Source organism: Rhipicephalus microplus, chromosome 2 (genome assembly GCF_043290135.1).
Source record: "Rhipicephalus microplus isolate Deutch F79 chromosome 2, USDA_Rmic, whole genome shotgun sequence".
Taxonomy (NCBI): Eukaryota; Metazoa; Arthropoda; class Arachnida; order Ixodida; family Ixodidae; genus Rhipicephalus; species Rhipicephalus microplus.
In genome coordinates, this window is record NC_134701.1 from 175,600,878 (window position 1) to 175,626,765 (window position 25,888).

General features: G+C 43.0%; 1 protein-coding gene across 1 annotated transcript; it reads left to right on the plus strand.

Annotated features, from left to right (window-relative positions):
• Positions 1-1,222: 1,222 nt before the first annotated feature.
• LOC119169659 (gonadotropin-releasing hormone II receptor-like) lies at positions 1,223-24,329 on the plus strand. Its single transcript, XM_037420690.2, has 5 exons — positions 1,223-1,613; positions 7,973-8,206; positions 12,218-12,397; positions 12,446-12,562; positions 21,431-24,329. Exons 1-5 carry the CDS (start codon positions 1,281-1,283, stop codon positions 21,902-21,904), a joined length of 1,338 nt encoding a protein of 445 aa, XP_037276587.2. The 5' UTR covers positions 1,223-1,280; the 3' UTR covers positions 21,905-24,329.
• Positions 24,330-25,888: the final 1,559 nt, after the last annotated feature.

Below are 25,888 nucleotides of genomic sequence, written 5' to 3' on the forward strand. Positions count from 1 at the left end.
AAACACGTAAGCAATGTTTCGAAAATAGAAGCTTACATTCAAATATAAAATTAAAGTCGGTTACAATTCGAAGACCAGAGTCGGTTCTAATTTCTGAGTTGTCTGCATAAGCGAAAAATTTTATTCGAAAATATTAACAGGCTCAACAAACAAAAACACTACAAACAAACAATAATCAAACCAACTTAAGTGAATTTAGTAGAAAAAGACGGCGGTGCAAACACCAAGAAAAGTCAATGTGCTAGCACAATATTAACGACTCGCACTTTTTGACAAAAAATTGTGGCTGCGGCACATCTTCTTCGAAGTTCTGTCACTTCCTTGTCAGGTGCAGTTTCAGTCTAACGTAAGAGAAAGATTACACTTCGAATTCAATGGGGACTAAAGGTTTGAATTTATTTCTTAAAGTTCAATGACGAGTATCTCGAACTACGGGCACCTTTTCGAGTGACTAAAAGAAAGACCATTTCATTAATAAGCCCACGATAAAGCTTCGTAATGGAGACACAAGCCCTCTAGTCAATATTTAAACGTGAATAATCAGATTTGTAAATTATTCTCGACAGTGTCATTTCAGCCGTGGCAAAGCTTTTCTCCCTTGGCGTGGTGTTCGCGAGCGAAAGCGAGAGGAGCCTTACTGTCACAGAACTATCATAAGAAAATTGCCTTAAAAAGCACGTTTCATGCTGCTCTGTTCTAGTGGATTACGTCGGCAGAGAAAACACACGCAGAAGAATTTTCCGTGGCTTCCGTCTCTCACTCATCATGCCCTTAACACAGCCGATGTCTCTTCTCATTCAAAAGTGTCATGATGACGCAGCGCCATACTTTATACAAGGGGCACAAAAATAGGCGTATTTTCTTCAATAAGAAACACTAGATTCTCCTCGGCAGCAGTAGTTATATCCAATCACGGCGCTCCGAAGTCTCATGCCGCGCCAATGGCGCTAGCTCTATTATCAGCAGTTGCACTTCGGACTTGCTATTTAACGCACGCGTATTGTTTACTCGGAGGAAACGCACCTGAAGTCGAAAGGCTGCCGGAGGGTGCTTGAGTGGGAATAGGTGCGAAAACTACGTGCAGCGGCTACCGCGAAAATAAAGCAAACGCCAATGGCATAGCTATCATTCATCTTAGCTATAGCGAAATTACTAAATATTTGCTGCCATTTTTTTTCTTGCGCAGGTTCTCTCCTACTAAACTGGACACGATGCCGAGACCACCTGGCAGCTCACCGTAGCACAAGAAACATTTCAGCTTGACCCACTTTGGAATAGATATGTCAAGCCGGACTTGCAACCAGCGTGGCTTAGGAGGCGTGCCGCTACCGGGAGCACTTGAGCTGCCCGCCAATAATGAATCGACAAACGTATCCAGTCTGGTTGTGTTTCCCGACTCCGCAGTGTGGGACGGTCCTCTGGTGCAGCGCGTGGCGACACTGTCAGTCATCATGCTGTTCACGTTGGCCGGAAACGCCGCCATTGTCGCAGTTCTGGCACGGCCTCGCGCCGCATTGCGTTCCTCGTCACGCGTTAACCTCTTCATCTTGCACCTGGCTATTGGTGACCTCGCTGTGGGACTCTTCACGCAAACATCGGAGATTCTCTTCGAGGTGAGCTCATCTCAGCCGAGTGAGATGCTCATGTGGAAGCACGTGGACCGAGTTTGTTTTTACACTAAAAGCTATTATGAGTTGATACTCGTGTCTCGCACAGCTCCGTATAGTTGTCCACCGCCACCGCCGCTGGTGTGCGTATCCACATCACACGAAATTAGAAAACAAACCAAGTACCAATGACACAATGGGGCTTGATCCCGGGGTTCGCTGGGTGCCAGCCCAATATTATAACCCTCGGTCGTGCTGGTGCTTGGGACCTGTTGGCATTATTGCCTTAGGCAGGCTTGATGCCGGGAAAGCAATCGCGTATATACCACTTATAAAGAGTTTGAAAAGAGCGAAAGAACAACCAGTAGTCGCACAATGTGAATAGTGTAAAGAGGGGGTCGTTCAATGCTCCAACTCATCACGAAAGCTTGTTCTTGTTCTACTACTAACTGCGGCGCATGCCCACTTTCAGGCATAATTTCTCATCGTCATCAGCCGCTGAATGAATAATTGTCACAAAATTCCTTGCAAGTGCTTGGCGGATACCACGCTTCTCAGAAGAATGACAAAAAATCATAGCGAATTCCGGCCTACAACCGCATTTTTTTATTCTTAATGCCACAGTTGGTACCAAGCAAGTGTGCTTGCAACAGTTACCCAATGAGTGTTTAGAAAAGGCTGTCAAAATCCGCTCTTCTAGCTTTAGCTGTAGCTGTGCTGCGCCTTCCACGCAGGCGTGCCATTTTTTTTTTACTATTTAACTGTGCTCGTTTCCAGTTGCCAGAGGAGCACTGCGGAAGAGGTGGGTGCACATATACAAAGACGACGTTTTGTAGTTTGACATTCAAACTAAAAGCCGGTAATAAAAGCATATATGACATCATGAGCTTATTAAGGCAATGTAATACATGGTGTCCTTTTAGTGCAACAATCTAGGAGCTAAACCAAAACGGTTTGTTGACAGTTATTTGAAAAAGCTTGCGTTCCTGGAGTGAGTGAGCACAGGTGCACCGCGAACTCTCGCAAGCGTTTTCATACGGCCAGCTGAATGGAGTACGCTCTAAGTGCTCTTTATTGCTGGAGTACGCCTTAAGCGTTCAAAATTGCTGACAACTATTTTAAACACTTAGCGAGCTGCTAGCTTCATGCAGCCTTTTTCAACTGATTATGGTCACACGCAAGTGTAATAAGGCGAAAGCCTCAGATACTTCATGAAACATGAAACTTCACCGCCGGCGTGTCGAGGTGTCGAAGCAACAAGAATGGTGCAAAAAGTCATCGTCACGTGTTGATGTCACCATATCACGCCATCAGTGAGACACGAACTGCCAAAAGATCTCACGTTTCCATTACGTAATAAAGCCACATTGTCACGTTTCCGGAGGTGGGCCGATTCTGGAGGCCGTTGAAAAGGGCCTTACGTACAAAAAATTTTCGTAGGAGGCCGGATGAAGATTGGTAAATCTACAGGAAAGAAACAGCACTAGTCTATGACAAACATGAGTGTCTCCGCTCCACTAACATGAAACACTGCTAAGCATGCACTAGGGACACCCCCGTAAAACTTCTCAGACCTGCCCGTCCCGTAACCTCACCTTGACTAGGCAGCTGCACCCGCTGTGAATGCTTGCCGCGCGCGCTCCTCAAGCAAGCTACAGCATTGAACGAGGTAGCTCGATTACCAGGTTATCGCGATTTTTCAGGGTGACAAAAGATTACAAGTGCAATGAATGACGTAACATATTTATTTATCACAGACAGACACACTCTTTGAATGAGACGGATGACATCCAGCAAAAGATATTACACTTAATGCTGAGAAGTTACTACACCTATAAGAAGCTGACGCATCATATCCGAAAAATAATTGTCCCTTTTTAAAAGCAGGCACTGTTTGAGGTAAATTTATTGAAATAAAACAAAAAAAGACATTAGATGCCAGAACATGCCTTTGAAACATCGAAAGCTCCCAATTACACAGCATATAGGTTAGCAGAAAATATACTATTCATTTATCAGAGTAGTCGCAACACATGGAACTTCCCATTGTAGATTCAACAAAGGTCAATAAGCCACCATACATAAAAAACTGTTCTCTAATGTGTGAACATGATAGCCAGAGAAATGAAACAAAAAACCAAATGTACTGCGGCATGTCATACGAAGCATTATGCACAAACAAGAATCTAAAAGCACAAGCCGCATCGCACAACAATATAACTTTACACAGAATACACAAGAACGTACATGGCCGCAAGGTACCAAACATGTATCATTGAACTACCGGATCCGGCACTGCGACAGTTCCATCGTAAAATTCATGCATTTTGAAATGCCTAAATTACGTAAAGAGAAGCTTAAACACTATGTATCATGAGTTAAACATAAAACAATCTAAAAACAAGGCTCATTGCACAACTGAGAGAAGTATGACAAAAAAATTGAGTCAGGACTGTGACATAAAAGGACCTCAGTACACTATCACATCCATATAGGAGCACATCACCTGAAAAATCACTTTCAATGCAAGACTCGCGCTTTTCAGACTTTTTCTTTTTGTTTGTTTTTGATGCTTGAAAGGACATTTCCTTGCCTGAACAGAATATTAAGAATTATTATTGCTGCACAGTTAGCTACGAATGCGATGAGAATATTATACATGTACCCATTTTAACAGACATCTATATCTTCAAGCTTTGGCAGCGACGAAACTGCGAGTTGTCTAACGACATTTCTTTGGTTTGGCCTATAGAAAAACCGGGTATAATTGCTTTGCGTCATAACCTTTCTAACTACAAGCTATGTGCACATAACTACGGTAATGACAAGGGCAGGAGAAAATTTCAGGCCTCTTTTATCAAGTTTTGTATTTAAAATGTGGCTGTCCTCTTTTGTTTTGGCCTCATTAGCAGTAATGACCGAGCGTTCTTGGCAGCTCTTTCCTTTAAGAACTTTATGGCATGTGAACAATATCCAGCAACTTCTCCTGTCACTGAAATTTCAGGCCTGTGCGGATCGAGGTTAGCATCATGAGCTTCAACACTAGAATACGTGTCTACATGTACGGTTTCAATGCCTTTGAGGTCGTCGTTGTTCAGCCTTAGTAGGGCATTCTGAAGACAAATTGTGCTCTGTGTTTCGAAAAGCTGATGTAGAGATATGTCGTACAGCCCAGCAGCCATCTATCTGTACTCTTCAAAATGACTCTCAAGGGCGTTCGTAAAGACTTTCCCAAGTAGCACGTACCTGGAGTAAAGGTCACTCACTCAGTGCTGTAGAAATACCAAAAGGGTTTGAGCTGAGAGGCGCAGAGCACTCAGTGTCTCCTGGGTAAGTACCCTAGTACCATGCTGATAAATTTGTCGAACGTCTAGCCACGTGATGAAAACATTCAGAAATTTTGCCTTTGGGTCATCTGTCTGATTTAACAGGGCTATTCATAAACATAGTCGTGATGGTAGCCTTCATTAGGCGTCTTCATTGACAATACTCTACCAGCGAAAACTACTTTGAAATTTCCTGCTGATGCCGCATGTTAAAAATTTATTTCATCACTGCGAGAAGTCAGGGCTCCCGCTACGGGGGGGGGGGGGGGGGGGGGTTAGAAGGCTGCTGCACCAGGTATACCTTGTGCTGTATCAAGTTGCTAAAATTAAGAGGTTTAAATGACAAGCTATACCGAAACATAAGGAGTAGAGCTGATTTCTCATTATGACAATCACTCGAATGCTTAAATGAGGCAGTCATTTTGCATTTGGGACGAACATCATTGTTCGAAAGCTTAAATAGCGCATAAAAAAGCAAGTTCCATGACACTTCTGATTCAACCAGTTATTGCGTATGCATTTCAACAAATGCACTGCATCTACCACGTAAAATAAATGTCTTGCTGGGTCTGCCGGATGCGGGTAAACAGGGCTAAGTTTTAGGTTTGGCAGAAATATCTCGATTTCCTTTATAAATAGCGAGTTGTCACAGCCAACAGCTAGGACCTTGTATGCAATCCCTCCTAAGCACAAGATCACCTTCTTGAGCATGGCATGAAGGTCATTACCCTCTAAAGCTTTAACAGGAAGAATGTGTGTCGCCTCTTTAAACGCACTCAGGAGACTTTCTGTCTTAAATTCGTGCACTGACGTGGCCGTTTCATTTCAATTGACAGCTGCACCACATAAGTTCTCACTATTGTATTCTACACAACGTTTGATTTGGATCTCCTCAAGCATTAGCGTCAGTGTGCTCATGTGACTACAGATGTTTGAATCTCTGGCCAACATATTGAAGGAAACTGGCATCAGAGAATTCAATTTGTGGGCACGTTTCAATAGATGAGGAAACATTTTTAATACTGCTTAGTTGCGGCTAAGATGGTACACATGTTCTTCTCAGAAATTTCTATGCATGCGGTGATATTGTATGCAAGATGCATGCAAACTTGTGAGCTGTACTGAATACGTTCTGTGGAAAGCAGTAACAGCTGCTCCTTCGTAAACTTTACTGACTCTTTTTGTTGTTTTATATTATGCTAATTTCTAAAATGTCAAAAAAGGAAACTATTGCAAGATACACGCGGTGACAACTGCAGCGCTTTTCAGAGAGCGTGCTCACATTGTACAAAATTTCCAATAAGAACCTACTTTTCGAACTGGCTCCGGTATAACAGCGCTACCAATGTATTTGATTCTACCAAGGTTCTACCAAGGTTCACGTAAGTCAACAATATTCAAGCACATCGAGCACTCTTCTTTATGAACCAAAGTCCACTTCGGCCTCACTGATTTATCTTGTGGGCGAGTCCTTAGTTCATAAAGGAACGAAAAGAAGTCGCTTTGCTGCTCTGGTTTATATGACGCCAGTTATTTCTGTACTGTACGGGCGAGTTGGAGAGCTTTTTGCCTGCTCCTCTTGGCATCAGGTGTTTCTCTAGTGCTCTAGTCTGGCACTGAAAGGTAGGGTGGCTAGCAGGCAATAACGTTAGCACAGATCCATGGTGCCACCGTGGTACTGGCAGTGCAAACTCAATAACCATTCCTGTGCTTGCATCTGTGTACGATGGAGTCTTCTCGATGCATCAAGCGTCAAAATGGTCTGCGCACGCCTAGACAAACCCGCAAATGTTTTATGAACGTAGGAGAACAAAAAAAAACGAACTGATTGCGCTCCAATATACATGAGCGTGCTCACAGCCGGTGTAGTCAAAACAGAATCTACATAAACTTGGGAGCATCTAAGTGAAAGCGCCTGTGCAAATACAGGTAGAATAAATATAAAAGACAAAATCGGCAGCGTGTGGCCAAAGTTCTTGGCGTAGCGCTGTCGCCAACGGCTTGCAAAAATGGGTGGTATCACATGGTTGTGTGTTAACAAAAAACAGCTGGTACTCTCTGTTTTGAACGGAACTCTATGGCCGATTCTCACAGGCTGTTTGCGTCAGTGCTTTGCAAGATGTGGAGGCTACAGAATCCCATATTTCTCATCGTATGGCCTGTGTAAGCAACGAGTTGCTAAGAACAAGAGCATCACGTATCCTTACCTTATAGTGCACCAAGTAGCCACGAAATCCTTTCTGAGAATGACACGTTGCCACTTGTTGCGCGTGTCAATACCTTTAGGGAAATAAAATACTTGTATATTCTTCCCCGTCTGGTTCGCCGTCGCACCGCGGAACGCTACATATATTGTACATTGTCGTACCACTTGAACAGCACGAACGAAGGAACGAACAAATAACCACGTGCCACTAACTGCAGCGAATGAACCCGCACTGTACCGGCTGCGCTCACATTGGTGGGTGCAGACCTGAAAAGATTTCCGGGGGTGTCAGCAGTATGCGCAGATGTCCCCCCGTGAAAATCGTAATGGCTTTACTGGCCGACGGTAAACTAACGGACCATCACTTTGACGTTATGTTTCATGAAGTGGTCTTTCCAGTAGATGTCTTCAACGTAGAAAAGCGGGCTTGTGTCTATGGTTTTGGATAACAAAGATGTGTCCTTCGTAAGCTTAGTAGTGGACTCTGACACCACTGATTAGCCTAACATGAGGATTTAAGCAGTAACAACGTACATTTATATCATCATTTATTATTGTGGGCCATTGTGAGGCAATGGAATTTGCCGAATTTGTGTGCTACATACCCGTTTAGGATAGACCATGAAGCCGAGATGATATACCAGTGGGACAACGACAGCAGACGCTGACAAGCCGAGACCACAAGTCTCCAAAATAAAAAAAATATTTTCACCTTCAAGTCGTTTTAGGCGAATGCATAAGGAATGTTCTTACTTTTTGTGCTAAATTGTTGCAAAATTATTCTTGCGATATGTTTCTTTAATTTGTGAGATTGTTGTTTTCACATGTTCCAGGTATCCGGCAGTTGGGTCCTGGGTCCCTTGGGCTGCAAACTGGTTGTGTACGTGCAAATGGTCACCCTCGCCTCGACGACCTTCATTCTAGCGTCTATGAGCTACGACAGGTACGCGGCCATCTGCCGACCGCTGGAGTCGCGGTCAGGACTGCGTCGCGCAAAGGCCATGCTGGCCGCATCATGGGTCCTCGCCTTCATCTTCGCCATTCCACAGCTCTTCATCTTCGTCGAGGTGAGTGCTCCTGCGATGATAGGTGAAAGTACGTGCTCTCTCATTTTCGCAAAGTGATCTCACAGCTCTACTGTCGACGTAGGATGACTTCATGTACGTTATTCCCCCTCCCCTTCTCTTGATGGACTCCCATGAGGAGAAGAGCAAGTAGCGTTCAGCTTGAAATGTGACGCATTTCTGTGGCCCGTAGTGTTAAAAAATTTGGCAGACGTGGCCGTGAACACCCAGTGTATGCACCGCACTCGTTAGCTCAAAATTATCAAATCCAGTGAGGGGCCCTTTAACAAAAGCCATAGCACTTCTCATGACAAGGATCACCATGACGTAAACAGCTTACACCGAGAATCAAACTACCTTATTTTTATTGAAAATGATAACAACATTAGATATCACAGCTTTTTATCGTTGAGCATTGCTAACTGGTCTAGCTTTCTACAATTTCAAACTTTGGTAAACGTCTGGGGAGCAGAGTTGCAAAATGCGTTTTGAGTTAACGCGAAAAACCTCCGCTAGTATGCATTACCACCGTTTCTACTAGTATTATTACATTAATGGTTTTGACGTGTGAGGAACCTGCCCTAACAATTGAATCGATATATACTTATTCTTTATCTGGGTTGCGTGGACTTCCAAGAAGAAAAGTTGCAACAGGCCGTTTGAGGGGAACCTGGCCACTTTGCTTGCAAAGCAGCTTCGTAACTGGTGTACGAGACAGAGCCTGATAAACTGGAATGCATGGCAGCACCATTTCTTCAGTGCGTCTGAACAGACAGTGTGCGATATGTTTAGGACCTCAGGAACGAAGCACGGACCAGATGTCACGCTGGGCATACAAACTACAAACATAGCACCTCGTCATCACTTCGTTTTGAACAGACGTCGTCGTCAGGCTGCAAAATGCATCTGAATAATTTGCCCCGTACAGGTAGAACATAGTTGCCCCGCTGCTGTGGTCTAGTAGCTAAGGTACTCGGCTGCTGACCCGCAGGTCACGGGATTGAATCCTTGCTGCGGCGGGTGCATTTCCGATGGAGGCGGAAATGTTCTAGACCCGTGAACTCAGATTTGAGTGCACGTTAAAGAGCACCAGGTGTTCGAAATTTTCGGAGCACTTTACTACGGCCTCTCTCACAATCATATGTTGGCTTTGGGACGTTTAACCTCACATATCAATAAATCAATCAAGGTAAAGCCCAATTTTGCGTTTTTTTTTGTGCGTGAAACGCTGGCAAGAAGAAACAAATGCAGACTACAAACAAGGAGTGTCAGATCTTTGCCCAATGGCCTTTTGTAGAAAAATTGACAGATCCCACGCACCTTGGGGATCGATGCTGCGCGAGGTCCGTGGAAGGAAGGTGGTTGTGTTATAGTTTTTGATTGAACGAAACGTTAAAAAATTGACCTAAAATTATGTGAAAATGTTGTACGCACAGACATACGTTAAAACAACGCTTATTTATGATACTAATAGCAGTCTCGTTTTTAGCAACACCAGAACTAGTAGATAAAAGATGCTCAGTCGATGGCACTTCAGTACAATTGTCGTTAACCCGACATGACGGCTGTGTTATAGAAGTACTTGTGTACATTTTATAAGATTGGATGGCCGGCACAGTCACTACAGCTGGCGTTTCACGAATATTACGGTCTACTTGAAAAGCAGTTCCGAGACGTGTAGTGACTCTGTGGTAGAATACGTGATTGTCGCGCATAATCATGGGCTTTGCTTCCTGTTGGGACTATGATAATTCTTCCATGCGTTTCTTGGGTCAACGCTGTCGATGTCAGCTTTTAGAGGCGAAACCCCTTAGGGCCGACTTTTGTGTCCATCTTGCCCTACAAAACTTAAACTAAAACTGGACATCTGCACAACGAGATGTAGACAACCGACTTCATGTGTAATCAGTTACAAGCCAGCGCAATACATGATCATGCGTGTCGTTCGTCTGTCCGTCTGCCTATGCACCTCTGCGTCAGTCCATCCATTCATCCATCCATCTGTCTGCCAGTTCATACATCCAGGCATCCGTTCCTCCGTCCGTTCGCATATCCATGCATACTTACACCTGTTTGTCCATCTGCGCATGCGCCTACGTGTCCGCTCATTCGTCCATGCGTCCATTCATACTAGTCGCCACTTCAACGTAGACATTATGGACCTTAGGACCTATAGCTTAGCCGACTCACAATCATTCACTTTGTGGAGATGCTATATTTTTATTATTGCTCTTACATTAAAATCACTAATGTCTGTTCGCGCCAATCGTCGGGTGATATAAGCTGCCAATCACCTTCAGTGGATTGCATTTGATCTTAACAAGACGTTACGGTTGTATTGTAAAAGTACATATGTATTCTTTAAAAAATTAGATACCCATCCCTACATTCCCAATTGACGCTTCAGGAATATTGCAGTGTATTTAGAAAGCACTTGTGAGACTTCGCGTGGCTCTGTGGTAGAATCCTTGGTTACCACCTATAATGCTGAAATTCGTTTCTTGTTCTGACCCCGACATTTTTTCTTAACATTCGTCGGGTCAACGCAGGCGATATGAGCCTTTTCATAGCACCCACGCGCTAAAACTAGCCGGGCGTGTTATCGCCTTTCCTGGCCAGGTACGAAGTGTCAATCATCTTTACCACATACCAGTATACCGGTGGCTGATACCTGCTCGTAGTGCGACTGTCTTGCGGAGTGTGTTTCACGACATGCGCGCTGGGATTCCGACATTATTCATGCCATGACTAGCCAGTCATACTGGTCAAACCGTCTTACCCTCACGTACTAATTTTGGTTAACCCAACTTAAGGTGGTGATTCGGCTTGATAGATAGATAGATAGATAGATAGATAGATAGATAGATAGATAGATAGATAGATAGATAGATAGATAGATAGATAGATAGATAGATAGATAGATAGATAGATAGATAGATAGATAGATAGATAGATAGATAGATAGATAGATAGATAGATAGATAGATAGATAAACTTTAAAGAGTACTGTGAGATCAGTCTGGTGCCTACTTTCAGCGGTGCATATGCACTACCGAAACTTTACAGTAGAGCTTTCATGTTTAGTAAGTGCTGATATGTTCAGTGAGTGAAAAATATAGAAGGTTATTATCGACTGCAAAAAGAAAAAAAAGCAATAAAGATGGAAAAAGACGGAAATCCATAAAATGATAATAGCACCGAAGGTGAAAAATGGAAATGCATAGACATATAAAAAGGGCACAGATAGGCAGTGACGTTGGGAAAGAGACAGCGAGTCGGAGAAAGCCTGGACAGGCCATAGCCAGCGAGGTGCCTGGCAACTTTTCTGTAGGGCAGCTTTTTTTGGGGGCCAGCTCCACAAATTTCTTTTAATTTAGCAAACTTTTTCTCCGTGAACCACGGGTGATGAGATTGGTGGACTTTATTACTCAAGGGCGACCCCTAGACGTCGCACACGAAAATTATCGCGATTCATTGGGAGGTCTTTGTGGGTGTGCGAGTGCGCTTTTGCATGTGTGCGTGCCCCTGTGTGTGCGTTTGTGTGTGTGTTTGCTTCACTGCTTTTGTTTCTTTTCGTTTTATGTTTTTCCCGCAGCAGGAAGTTCAGTGTGGCCATAAAATCCTTCTGAGCGGCAAGCTCACAAGCAGGCAAGGCGAAGGAACAAACACTTTTGACGTCATTCATTCTGCTGAACATTTTAAGCAGAGTCTGCTCAGACAGTTATAGCGCGAACTCATCTCGCTGGTAATTTTGAAATGTGGGTCATCGTACTGAAAGACAAGCTGCGCCAATACAAAACAAAAATTGCAGTGGAATTATGGGCTTCCACGTTACCACGCTCTAACTTTATGAAACCGTATATTGTGGAAGACTATCAATATTATCAATATAAGTCTGAAGTCTGGTAGCGCTTTCATTATTCGCACATTCAACTGCGGCCATCAAATACACAACTCGCACCGTGCGTGTGCTTCAACGAATCATAGGGTGGACATTCACACGTCTTATTACAGGTGCAGACAGGGGTGACCGTGTCCGGCCATCCGCACATGGAGTGTCTGAGCGTTGGCTACACGCAACACTGGCAACGCCAACTGTACTTCTCCTGGCTCACATTGTACATCTTGGTGGTGCCTGGCCTACTGATATCGGCCTGCTACCTCCGATTGCTGCGCGTTGTATGGACCGCCTCGGCGCCGGATGGCGCTGGCTTCCTCGTGGCGGCTGGTTCAAAGGACAAGGACCAGATCGGCGCGAGCTTCAGGTCCAATGGCAAGGGCCCACTGCCAACTCTGCGACGCTGTACGCAGGCGCATCCGCTGCTGCCCCGGGCACGCGCCAAGACGCTCAAACTCACAGTAAGCAACACTGTGTGCCTTTGGGCTCTACTGAAACGTTCTGTTTGTTACCTCGATAATTCCTTATTCCTCTGTAAGATTCGTAGAAATATGTTTGGCAAATGTATGAAAAGTATGTGCAAAATAAAGAAATTCTTTAAGGAAACACATAACTATTGGAATAGTGTAGGAATGTTCCAGCAGCGTAATCTTCCATAACGGGAGGGTAGAATATTAGCAAAATAATGTTTACGAAGAGAAATAAGGAATAAAGACGAAAATGCACGTTACGTGGTCGTACATCCAGGATTTCTATCCTGCGTCATAGTTGGGGTAGGCCTGACAGTCGTTCGTCTATAGTAGACTCAATGTCTATACGAGAGCTGGAAATTGCCCTAGAAGACTGATAATAACGTACGCATATAGGGGCTTTATAAAGTTATGTGTCGACTCCTATATAAATGTCTAAAATTGAAAGAAGCATCTGTGCCTGCTTTCGGCTCTGATCACATTATGCTTGCACACAGAAAACCTTAACAAAGAAACAGAAAAGGCAACAATGCCAAGGCGTGCTATCAACCATTGCAAAATTAAGGTCACGTACGTTATTGTGTGCAGTTTCCACAAATATGTTTTAAAGGAAAGTGCGCTTGAAATACCTGCCTTTCTGGGCATTGAAAAAAGCATCTCATAAACTAGCGCGAAGATTTGACAATTTTACTGGGGCCACTGACGCTGTAGTCTAATGGGGAAATATATAGTGTGTTTTATTACGCGTTTCATTTCAATTCATTTTTGTAAACACGTTTTAATTTTTGGGGGTGGAAAATTACACCGACAGAACAGCGTTGACGTGTCTCTTAGAAAAGCTGCATAAAACTGCAGAATTCATGTGTACCTCTATGATGGTGAGGTCACTTTGATTACGGTGAATTTGATACTGAGACAGTGATCTCCACGGAAACATCTTGGAAACACCTGGTCATGTCAACCTGATCAGCATGGAGGGCAAACGATGTAGCATGGTATCACTTTATTTTTGTTTGGTTCGTAAAAATTTGGGCATAAACTTAAGATGACTTAACACCACGTGGCTGGCACTCCCAGACTATCTTGAAGATGTATCTGTACTACCAGCCCTTTAAAGTTTAAAAGTTTACGATGTACAATACACAATACAGCGAATGTTTAAATGGTCGAACAACTTGAACTCTACATTATAAAAACCACCAACATGATAGCAAACTACTTATACGTTATATATATATATTGTCAATGCGTCAAACGCTTCGTCAACTTAGCGCCTATGGCTTGGAAACTTAGAGCACTGAAAAGACACCAACACACAAATGTTTTCAGTGACAGTCATAGAAATTCTACGGTGCAAACGATAGTTGTAGCGAGTAAATTTTGCCACACAGAGTGGTTGAAAATGATGCGCTTCGTGCGTGTTTAAAAAATTTGTGAGAAATCACGTTTTTGAGGAAAATAACAAAGGAGAAACGAAGGGAAAAGATAGTTTGATTGTCTAATTGCACCATCTTCGATCCAGCCGACACCTCGTTTTTTTTTTTTTTTTTTTGGTCGATATCTTGTTCAGCCGTTCTGCAGGCCAGTTCTGATGTAGAAGCACACAAAAACCATGATAATAACGACAACACGAAAAACTAGTAGCTGAATTACATTTTCATTTCATCACACATTTCTAAGGTACTTCGGCGGAAACTTGTGCCAGGATTTGTTTAACAAAACATTCAATGTATATACAGATAATTTTCTCTTCTATTTTTATATATTTTACGGGAAGACTGCTAAACTTAGAATAAGTATCACGTACATTCTCTACTATGACTGGAAATAGGCTGATATGGGTCGGGTACTTCTAGGCTGTAGTGCGGTTAATGGCAGACCCGCAGCACGATGCCTGGAATAGCAATATGCATTATAAGAGAAACTGTGTGCCTACTCTTGAATCCTCAAGGTGCTCCGATATCACGTTCACCTGCACTTTCATATCATGTATGGCATCTAATGCTGCCAAATCTCGGTTGTACTACGAGATAAAAATTCATAATGTTCACGGTGCAAAGGCTCTAAACCTCTCTTCCTTGGTTCATGTTTAAAAAACAAGACATAGCCTTAGAAGCCTTAGACGATATTTTCCGAAGCACAGGACGCGGCTTCTCTCCTGTTGATGTCTTTGTACTGGTGTTGCCTTTGAAGTAGCGTGTCCATTTGTGCACCTCTTATTGCTAAATAAGTCAGTAAATGAGCTCATCAAAATACTTTATGAAAATGAAGGCTGATGTGGTGCTTTGTTGGTACAATAATTTAATTTTATATTCACCCATGCATTTGTTTTTTTCTACATTCACACCACCGACGTGGACACTAGCTGTGATTTTGAAAGCAAGACTTCACACCAAGAGATATTACAAGTAAAAAGGGACCGAGAAAACGAGAAGTGACAGCTTTTTTTTTTCTCAATGGAAATTATCTGTTAGAATGGCTCACTATTACAGCTTGATCAGCATATCTTAATGCCAACATTCTTTTTGTATGGCGTTAAAATACACCATACTATCTTGTTTCGACGATCAGAAACCTGCAAACTTTTGTTTGTTTTTATATGAGCATTTTGCAAGAAGTTATTCTTTCTAGTGCATAGTGCTGGAAATTTCGACAAGTATAAAATTTATTGACCCCATTCAATCATCATATACTTTTATTGCAAGTGAAGAATCTTCTTTATTTTGCTTGAGTGCCTTGACCATGCCCTACCTTCTGTTATTTCGGTCAGTGCTATATGTTTCGATGACAACATCAACTCTCATGGCTACTAAATACCTACACAAATCGCTCACAATCCTGCCGTGGTGATCTAGTTGATAAGGTACTCGGCTGCTGACTCACAGGTCGCTGGATTGAATGCCGGCGACGGCAGCTGCATTTTCGACCGAGGCAAAAATGTTGTAGGCCTGTGTGCTCAGATTTTGGTGCACGTTAAATAACCTCATGTGGTCCAAATTTCTGCAGCCCTGCATTACAGGGACTCTCGTATTCTTAAGATAGTTTCGGGACGTTCAATGTCCATATCAATAACTCAATCAGATTGCTCACAATTGGCTTCGGCTGAAGCAAAGCTACGGCAAACATTTCATTTTGCCGAAAGATGATATTGTTTCAGTGCAGTTATACTCCCTTGAATATTGCCTTCGCGTCCAACTCGCCAGCAATTATTCAATTGTGCTTTTTGAGCTCAAGCAATATTGAGCTCAAAAATAAGCATGTTTTATGCAGTGACTTTGTCAGAAATCACAATAGCTTCTTTAAATAAATTTCGCTTTTACTTACGTGTAGTGAGTTGTTTATTTATAGACGTATTTCATTCTTGAAAGCATTGGTGCTGCGAATAAAGGATGGATTTCTGGTAAAGCATGGATAACCTGCCTTCCCGTTGTGCGTGCACGAACGGGCCGATATGGCACATTTGCTTTAGAAATTCGCGAGAAACGATGATATGCCACGACCTGCGACAACGCCAACTAAGATACCCTCCGAAATGGGGTGCCTTGCTGAGCCATGGCAAGCCACCCATCTTAGCAATACTCTTGAAGAACAGGTGTGGACCGTCCAGCGGGCCAGGGCCGTCGCCAAGGACCTCGGAAGATGTTCCTCGAACGATGTGTACCTGGCAGCCTAGCACCGGGAACAGGAACAACCGTTGGACAAATAAAGTTCATTCAACTTAACTCTCGCTCAGAATTTGCCAAAGTGCAAAGACTATGATTACCACATTGCCAGTCGGTCGGGCACTCAGTTATTCAGTCGAGAAACTCTATTTGGGTCCTAAGGAAACACAGAGCCGTAGATTCGGGTCGCGCCCACCTTGAGACCGGGAGATTATGGTCCTTCCCTGATTCGTGGGCCTTTGGTAAAGCCCTTACTTGTTTATAGATTGCCGCTTCTGAGGGCTTCCTCCCAGTTCTCTTGTATAATAAAGGAGGCATTTATTTACACTGAACATTGCCAGGGCTAAGGAGAAATACTCTTGATGGCACTAAGGGCAGCGTGGACTCATGGCCGGGGCAAAGCGAATGAACCTTCCCCTCGACAGGAAAGATCCCGCTTGTAGCATACTAAAGGTGGAAGATTAAGTGCGAGAGCGGAAATTGCCTGTGCCCAAGCTGATAGTGTTTACCTCTCTAAATTATTTGCTTATTCGTTTAGCCAGTGCTATTCATGCTTCAGCTTATTCGTTTTAACACTTCGACCTGAATACGTTTTAGTTCGTTGTAGAGAAAACAATTAGCTTGTTTCATTTTTTTTAATGCGAAACTTTTCTTAGCGAACTTCGGCGACTTTGAGAGTATCTAGCTATCTATATACCTAGCTGCCTACGACCTTTAAATGTACTGGTCATTTCGATAATAGTATCAAAACCAAAATTGGTATGTCATAACATGACTGTATGGCAAAACTGGCTGCGATGCGCATTCAATGACTAGTCATAATACGAAAATTATGATTGTATTTATTATTGCCATGATTTACGGCTCATAGTCTTGCTGCTCTTGCGGTGGTTTCGCTTACATGACATACTGCAAAACTGATATGGTATGGCATGCTGCATGACGAACATAGGTGACCAACACTAACGTAGAAACATGACATGCATGTCATGTAATTCACGACTACATGCCATGCTCATGACATACTCGTGGTAGTTTCGCTAGCTTCGCGTATACCGCATTTGGTGTTACGTGACGTCAATGGATGACAGCAGTGATATGACTGGCGCAAACATGATAATCATGAGATGCCTTTCATGTGAGAACTTGACTACGTGCCACGCTCATAGCACGCCCGCAGCCGTTTCACTAGCTTCACATATACAAAATTTGTATCACATGATTCAAATAGACGACGAAAGTAAACGACGAGTCAAAGCATGATATATACATCACATGCGTGTCATTGAAAATATCACTACATGCTACAATCATTGCGTGCTCGCGGCTGTTTTGCTAGCTTCACATATACCAAAATTAGCATCACGTGACTTGAATAGACGACGAAGGTGAATGACACGTCCAAACATGATAACATGACATGGAAGTCATGCATAGCATCATTTACGTCCACCTCGTAACGTTTTACTGAATTTAAAGTGACATGTCAACCTTCCTTATTTGTACTTCGCACATCACCGATTGCCACTGTACGTGGGATCTGCCATTTCTCATTTAGAGAATTTGTCCCTACGGAAATTCTCTGCAGCTCTTTATAAACTGGATTTGAATGAAAACAGGCGCTTTGCTGATGAGGCAATTTAAGCTTCTCTAAAGATCGGGCTTCCAGTGTTACTTTTTGAAGGATATTTGTACACTAGTGCTGCCCTGTCCACGAAGGTTTGTGTGGTGTGAGAACTGCAGTCTGCGCACTCCCCTCTTTTGAATTGAGCATTCTCATGCCTCGATTGATTATTTGGTTCATCAGCCCAAGCGCAGCGTTCGTGTCTCGAAACTGTGGTGTCACTTGTAAGGAATGTCGTGGTGGAAAGCTTCGTATAAACTTCGTAGACTGGCTGAGGATTAGGTCACGTGCACTGCAACCTGTTAACATTATCTTCGTATCGCTTAGCTTCGTTGCTTATGTGTGGTCAATGGGAGGTAGTATAGGACCCACTACCTGCTTTGGGAAAATTTTGTCTGTTTTGCATAAAGCGCACCTTCCTCCTAAACCTTCTTTCAACGTGCCTTCCTACACCAGCTGTCATTCCGCCCTTCATCTAGTACACTGTACGATATTCGAAATATAAAAAATTGCTAAAGACAGGACGACAAGAAAATATATAAACCGTGCTCTTTTTTTATCGTCCTGTTCACCATGGAGTTTCCTAAAATTAACTAGAGGGGACTCTGGCGCTGCCATCAATCAGCGACCATGGGAATGATGGGTAGTACACACATTTGCCTAGTCCTCGTACTTGCGGGCGGCGAATCGTACTTGCGGCTTCGTTTATTGCTGTGTTTCGGTTTTGTTTTGCAAGAAAGATTCAACTCTTTTGAACTTTTTGATCTGATTTGGATAGGTAAGTCTAAAGGAATAAGATGGTGAAGCGCAACCACTGAACATTTGCTGATATTTATTTCATAAGAAAACAGCTCTAAGCCACACGAACACACACGGAGCCATAAGCGGGCCTAAAGTACGAAGAATAAACAAATGTGTGTACTACCCATCATCCCCATGCTCACTGAAGCGCCGTGCGTGGCAGCTTCCATAGACACTAGCGCCAGAGTTTCCTCTAGTGCATATTAGGAAACTATATGCCGTTCATAGCAGTGTTTTCTTCTTCGTCTATCACGCAGCACCAAGCAGCCCGATCTAGCACAGTGTTGAGGTACTCTGTAAAGCGTACATCCTGTTGTGCTTTAGTTCAGTATCAAAAAACCATCAAATATAAAACCTAATTGAGATGGATGATTTTAAATGCTAAGAAGCTTATGAATGAGCTCAACTCCCTGTTCATGGCCACTATGACTGCGTCTGTGCAACAGCTGCCACAAACACGGCCAGAACGCGCTCACGCGCTAGAACTTTCGGGCCTGTGTAAGGGGCTGGGTGAAATGATGTGACCTCTCCTCACACTCTCTCAGCAATCACGTGATGGCATCGGGGAACAAGATACTGTAGACGCGCGATGAATGGACGTGCTTTCGCGTGGCGTACTCCGACAAAATTTCGGGATGAATAACAGCAACAGTAACTAGTGATTTGATGGTGTGATCCACTTGCAAGGACGCGTTAACATCCGGCAAGGTCCTGGGATCAACGGAACTTTAGGTCGACCCATGCGATGCTTCGCATGCTACTGATGGTCTTGTTTAGTGGGATGTGGTGCAATTTTTAAAGTAAAACTGTATACCTCCAGCCCAGAATGGTTTCGTTTTCGCAATAAACAAACGAAACGCCAGTCCCCTGAACTACGAACAAATGTTCATGCTCTCGTGCTGCTCTGCTTGTTTACGCCTGTTTTTTCCCGTGTGTTGTCACAGTGGAGGCTCAACGTTGACATTCGGAGAGGCGGGCAGATGGACCGACGAACGAGTTCTTTGTAAACTTCTGCACAACCACAACGACACGGCTAAATTTCTATCTCTGGATGGATTAAGGAACCAAAACAATAGCAAGCAAACGGCTTATCTTCCTTTTGATTGGAATATACAATATATAGTTCGGAATTTCTTCCAACAAAAAACGCAAAAGAGACACCAAGGCTTTGTACTGGAATATAAAGCACGAGTGAACAAAGAAAAAATTTAGGGGACCTTAAAGTTTCGCCTTTAGGAGTTGAACGCGATAGCGACATTTTGTTCTAAGTGCGTACTTCAAACATTTAGTGCATGATACCTTTTCCAATTTGTTATGCACCCACTACGTGGTGTTAAGGGAATGGGAGCAGTAGCCTGTGTGTCTTTTGTAGTCAGATACCGGCTTTTATCCACGGCGCCATAATGATAGTCAGATGCTCTGACGCCCGTTGCTAATAGAAGCGTGTACCAGACAATATTACGGCAATATTTTATGTTGCATTGTTAAGCATTTATTCAGCACGCGTGGTTTGTGAAGCATGAAAGCTACTTTCATTGAATTTCCAAGCAAGGGAAGCTCATTTCACTGTTTCTACAAGAGGAGGCGTGGCCGTGTATTATAGCATTCACATGCCATGCAAACGACGTTGCTTCGATTTCAACTTGAACCCAAACAACCCTGGTTTCATCCCCACTCTGTTCCGGGATTTTTATCGTTTATTTATTATATTTGCATCGTTCTCGGTTTTTTGATCACGCATGAGCTGATGATTTTTTGCTCACAACAACAATGCTGGCACTGACATCGAAATTTCTGTGAAACGAGCTCTTTAGTGCAATCGCGGTAATTTCGCCCCTCGTGTTCCCGGGAAAGATTGGTTTGCCACTGCTTTGCACTTCACCCGAGAGCTTCGACCTTTCTTCGACATCTAATGACCTTTTTTTTCTCCACTCGTGTTTCTCTCGTTCATATGTAAAATAGACATCCGCTAAACCACTCGTCCTGTTCATTATAAATTGCGGTAGGACAAGGAAATGATTTAGACCAAGAAAGTTGAAGTGAACAGATGAAGAGTGTGAATACCATCCTCGGCGAAATGAAAAGTTACGTCTTGATGGAAGTGGTCGTGGAAGCAATTTCGGTCTACTGCAGCGGCCACTAAGCTCTGATTGCCACCCTTACTCATGAGTAATAATAAAACACACCCTCCTTCAGCAGGTTTGCAGTTTAGTACAGCTTTTATGGACGTTCACGTTCGCACCACGGGATGGCTGCCAATATTTTCTTGAAATGCTCATACTCAATTTATCGTGCACACCTGTATAATAAATTGACTCAGCTGCTACATCAGGTGAGGCAGTCTGCGTTTTTCATCTCGAGTAACAAGTGCATGTGCTGTATTTCTGGTGCAGGTTTTCAATATGAGCTTTTTCTTGGCACAGGTGCAGTCATTCCTTAGGGCGAAAACTGGCTGAAATGCGCATTCAACAAATTATCTATCTATCTATCTATCTATCTATCTATCTATCTATCTATCTATCTATCTATCTATCTATCCATCTATCTATCTACCTATCTATCTATCTATCTATCTATCTATCTATCTATCTGTCTATCTACCTATCTATCTGTCTATCTATCTATCTATCTATTTATCTATCTATCTATCTATCTATCTATCTTTCTATCCATCTATCTATCTATCTATCTATCTAACCAATGTTAGCTTTTTGCGTTTTATTTATCACTTTTCCTTTGCAAACAGCTCCTTTTTTTCACCGCTATTCGCAGGTGTGCATCATAGCGAGCTTTATGCTTTGCTGGATACCATACTTCGCGGTGCACAACGTCCGAATCCACAGCCACTATTGTATCAAGGTGCCCCGTGCTGTCATCGTGTTCGCCGAGACGGTCGCCTTGCTCAACAGTGCCGTCAATCCTATTTTTTACGGCCTCTTCAACGTGCACATTCGTCGAGGACTTTGCGAGATATTGTCGAAGGCTCGAGGTAGAAGCCGCTGCCCCAGCTGCTACTTGGGCCAGGACTCAACACTTCGTCAACGAGGCCGGACAATGGCCCACGTGGTGGCACTCACGACCAGCACGTGTGCTCCAGACGCCAGCTCGCTTGCAAGCCCTGCACACCACAACGGCCGCTTGCTCCAAGTGCAGCACGACGAGCAGGATAGCGTACATCTAGGCAACGTAGAGGAAGTGCCATTGGTTGCAATCAACGGCAAGGCCCCTACACCATGTGCCGTGTAGCGCCTGACAAGTGAAGCCGTAATATACAGTTGGCATCAGATTACATCGTTAGCTTTGTAAATAAGCGTCGGAGCTCCGCAGAAACAGGACTTGTATTTAATTTCTGCAACCTATAATGATCGTACATTCTGTGGTTGTGCTGGATGACTTATACGGAAGAGAACGTGTATCTCTGCCTTGGTGCACGAGTTCCTACATGAACAAAGTCGTGTGAGCAGGTTATGATTTGTGGTTCTCCAAAGAGACTGTATCTTAATGTAGTAATGATGTCATGTACTTTTTGTGTACCGCGTGTCGCAACAAAGCGACTATAACTAACCTGGCATCGCGGTGCATGTAGTAAAATGACTGGCTGGATCGGAGTGAATGTGCTGCTCACAATCAGGCTCTCTACACTATGAATACTTTTACTGAAAAGCAAAGCGAGTTCTAAGCTTTTGTCTTGTATAAAACAATTTCTTTTGTTCGCTTTAGCGCATATGGTAAGCCACTTTATCCTTAATTTTTCGTCTACGCCCACTGTTGCAATGGTCATGTTTCCATTTCGTACAATAATTCCTAAAACCGGGCAAGAATGTCTGAGAGGTACTGCATTCTCTTGGCAGCATCAACTAGCTGACCCCTCCGTGACAGTGGTCCTTATTCAGGATATATGTGTAGTTGTGTCGATGAACATGTATAATAGCGGAATGGTATATCAATTCAAAATTGTTAGTTACGTAGAAGGAACAAAAAAAGCGAGCTACAACATCAGCACTGGCCCTTAAAACTAAAACAATCAAAAACAATGCTCACTTCTGAGAGACCAAACGTTCTCATTAGAGGGCAGATTTAAATTAGGCCAGTGTCCTGAAGAGGCATGCAGCATGGTCTTACGTTGGCTGTGTTACTGTGGTGGAGTCAACTATTGTTTTTTCTAGCACATTGATGACTCGCAACGTAAAGCTTGCAGCGGCTGAAATGAGTACTGTTACATAGTCCACAGGCGTTTTGTACAAGTGTTATGCGCAAAAAGGTTACACAAACTTGGTAGGATTACTGTCTGTGATACGTAAACTGCTTCTTCGAGGACAAATTTACTAACTTTGTGACCTGTATAAGATGTAATTGCTCAAGTGTGTACTCTGTGCAGTATGCCACAGAAAGGTCTAAATGATGCCAGTGATTTTTGCGGCAGCCCCTGAATAACCTAGAAAACTAGCTCTTTAAAAAAAATATGGGCAAAGGAGTCAGTGGGAGCGACATTTGTGTCCGCATGCAGTTGTGTATATTTTTATCATGTTTAATTGCATAAGATGTTATTATAGACGGTTACGAGCTAAGAATAAATGAGCACGCCGTCCCCAGCACTGCCGTGTACCTCTCTAAAATGACCTGTGCAACAAATCAACGATTGGTGATTTCTGCTGAAATCATCAGCACGCTTTCGCTGATAATGCAATCCCCATTCATAATATGAATCCAAAGTTTGCCGTTTCTTTTTGAAACATTGCGTTTGGCTGATCAGAGAAGTCAAAATTCGTTATAAAATTCGCCAAGCAGTAAACTTTTTCGACCGATAACTATTGAAACGAACATGCGCCTGCATGGCCAAGTCATATGCTGGAAATACATAAAAGAACCTGATGTCACGTAAATAATCCATTGCAGTTAGTGGAACATCTATGAACATTCGACCTGGGTGAGATGGTGACGGCTGGGGTTGGAGCTTACATTTATTTTAGGCTGTAACAGACTGTAGTAAGGAGTGGCTGTTCACAAAGGGATCGAGGTGCTATGGTATTACAAAATGAGAAGCGTGAAATTATGCTGCATCCCATAAAAAGAAATAGTTAAATTTTAAAGTATTTCGTAGCGACACAACACAGACTCCAATTCTGCAATCGTGTTTCAATGATCCAAAATAATTTTGTGAGATTGCACGCGACTTTCTTACACCTGCTGCAGGGAGAGTCACGAAACTTTTCTGTTTCAATCAACGTGCCAGCTCTTCAAATGAGATATATTTTTCATTTTCGGCCACAACAGGTGGTCCGTGACCACGGTATTTTTGTATTTGGAACATACGACACAACTAATCCTCACAAATTCAATACAGAAATGACGGTGTAGTGAATATGTTTCACAGCAAAGCAGACAGTTTTCAAGTTATTGCTCAAAATTGTGCTTCGAAAATGACGTGAACAACGCCCCGCATGCCTGATAGTAACATTCTTCTGGGCCCTAGCTGTGCGCTAACAATCACTTATTGTAATGATGAAAAAATGATGCTGCTATGACAGATGTAATGAAAATGAATGAGTGTAGCTACATGTACATATCAGAAACATGATTTGTTTGAGCTCAAGGGTGACTACTCATCACTTAACATGCCTGCTAGACAATGAAGACTGTGTTTTAGTGTTGAATTTGTGTCCAATAAAAGTGTCACATGTGTCTCAAAGTAATTCAATTATTTATATATTTGATGAAAGTGGCATTGTGGGATGTCGGTATAAATGTATTTGTTTTTTTTTTTCATTTTTTACTCCTAGGGGTAACCACTACACTGCAGCCCTCTTTTTATTACAGAGAATTTGTTAACAAATTTTTGTCACCTTTCTCATATCTATCTATCTATCTATCTATCTATCTATCTATCTATCTATCTATCTATCTATCTATCTATCTATCTATCTATCTATCTATCTGTTTATCTATCTATACGACCTTGTGCTTACACCTGCTGCAGGAAGAGTCACGAAGCTTTTCTGTTTCAATCAACGTGCCAGCTCTTCAAATTAGAAATATTTTTCATTTTCAGCCACAACAGCTGGTCCGTGACCACGGTATTTTTGTATTTGCAACGTACGACACAACTAATTCTCGTTCATAGGATGTATTCCGGTATTAGTATCGCATGAAGTGCCTGCGTGGCGAACTTAAGTGACTGGTAGCAACATGGAATGACAGCAAGCATGTGGTAAATAGCACGATTTACAAGGCTCGGTATTGGTGCTTTGCCGGCAAATTCATGAATATAACGAATGCATACTGAAATTAGTATTGAGGGGCAAGAGTGTGTTGCGAGCATAACTGACCAGTGACAAAGCAGGGATTATAGTATGCATTTCTTGTGCGGCAGGTTTTACACAGCCCGTTGTTAGGGGCCCTCTAAGTGGTTTCATTTGATGGATAGACGCCTCAAATAGTAAGACATAAATTTTTTGTGTATCGAATGTGAGTGAGAGCTGCCAATATGAAAATCCAAACATGCATGTCTAAGCAAAAACAACGTTATGCTCAAATTGTGCTCACGACCCTTTTGATCTCCTAATATGCAAACTTGTGTGGCTTGACAAGATATTATGATGAACACCGTGGCAGGTCTAAAAATAAAAAAAGTCAGGACAATCATGTCATGCATGGCATTTTCAGATGCCATGCTTTTGGTGCTTACGGGGGCATTTCATTCACTGAATATATAGCATAACTTATAGGGCGCACCATGGCTGTATCCCGAACATAAAGTTGTGTTTACACGAGAGACATGATCGCAGACACATCAGTAACGCGGCATGTGACGTGATTGAGATTTCACCGAAGCCAGCAATTAGACTGCAGAAGAGATTTCACGCTACAAGAGAAGATATCGGCACTGCTACGCTAGGACCCCATGGGCAAATGTCGTTTCACGAATCGCTCCTTGCGGACCGAAGAGAAAGCAAGAGAACGAGTGATGTATGGTGGATGTATGGTGACGTATTACGCAATCTCTGGTGCCAAATCGCGATTTCGTCCGTCGTGTGAATACAGCTTAGGCAGCAGGTGCTCACACGCATAATGGGACACGCATGTCATGTATGAGAGCATATTCATGCCACGCTCATTGTGTGGAAGTGATTGTTTTGCTAGTTCGACGTAAACGAAAATTGACACTGCGGGACGTCTCTGCATGACAAGCGTGAATAATAGGTAGTGCATGACGAATACAATCAATACGTC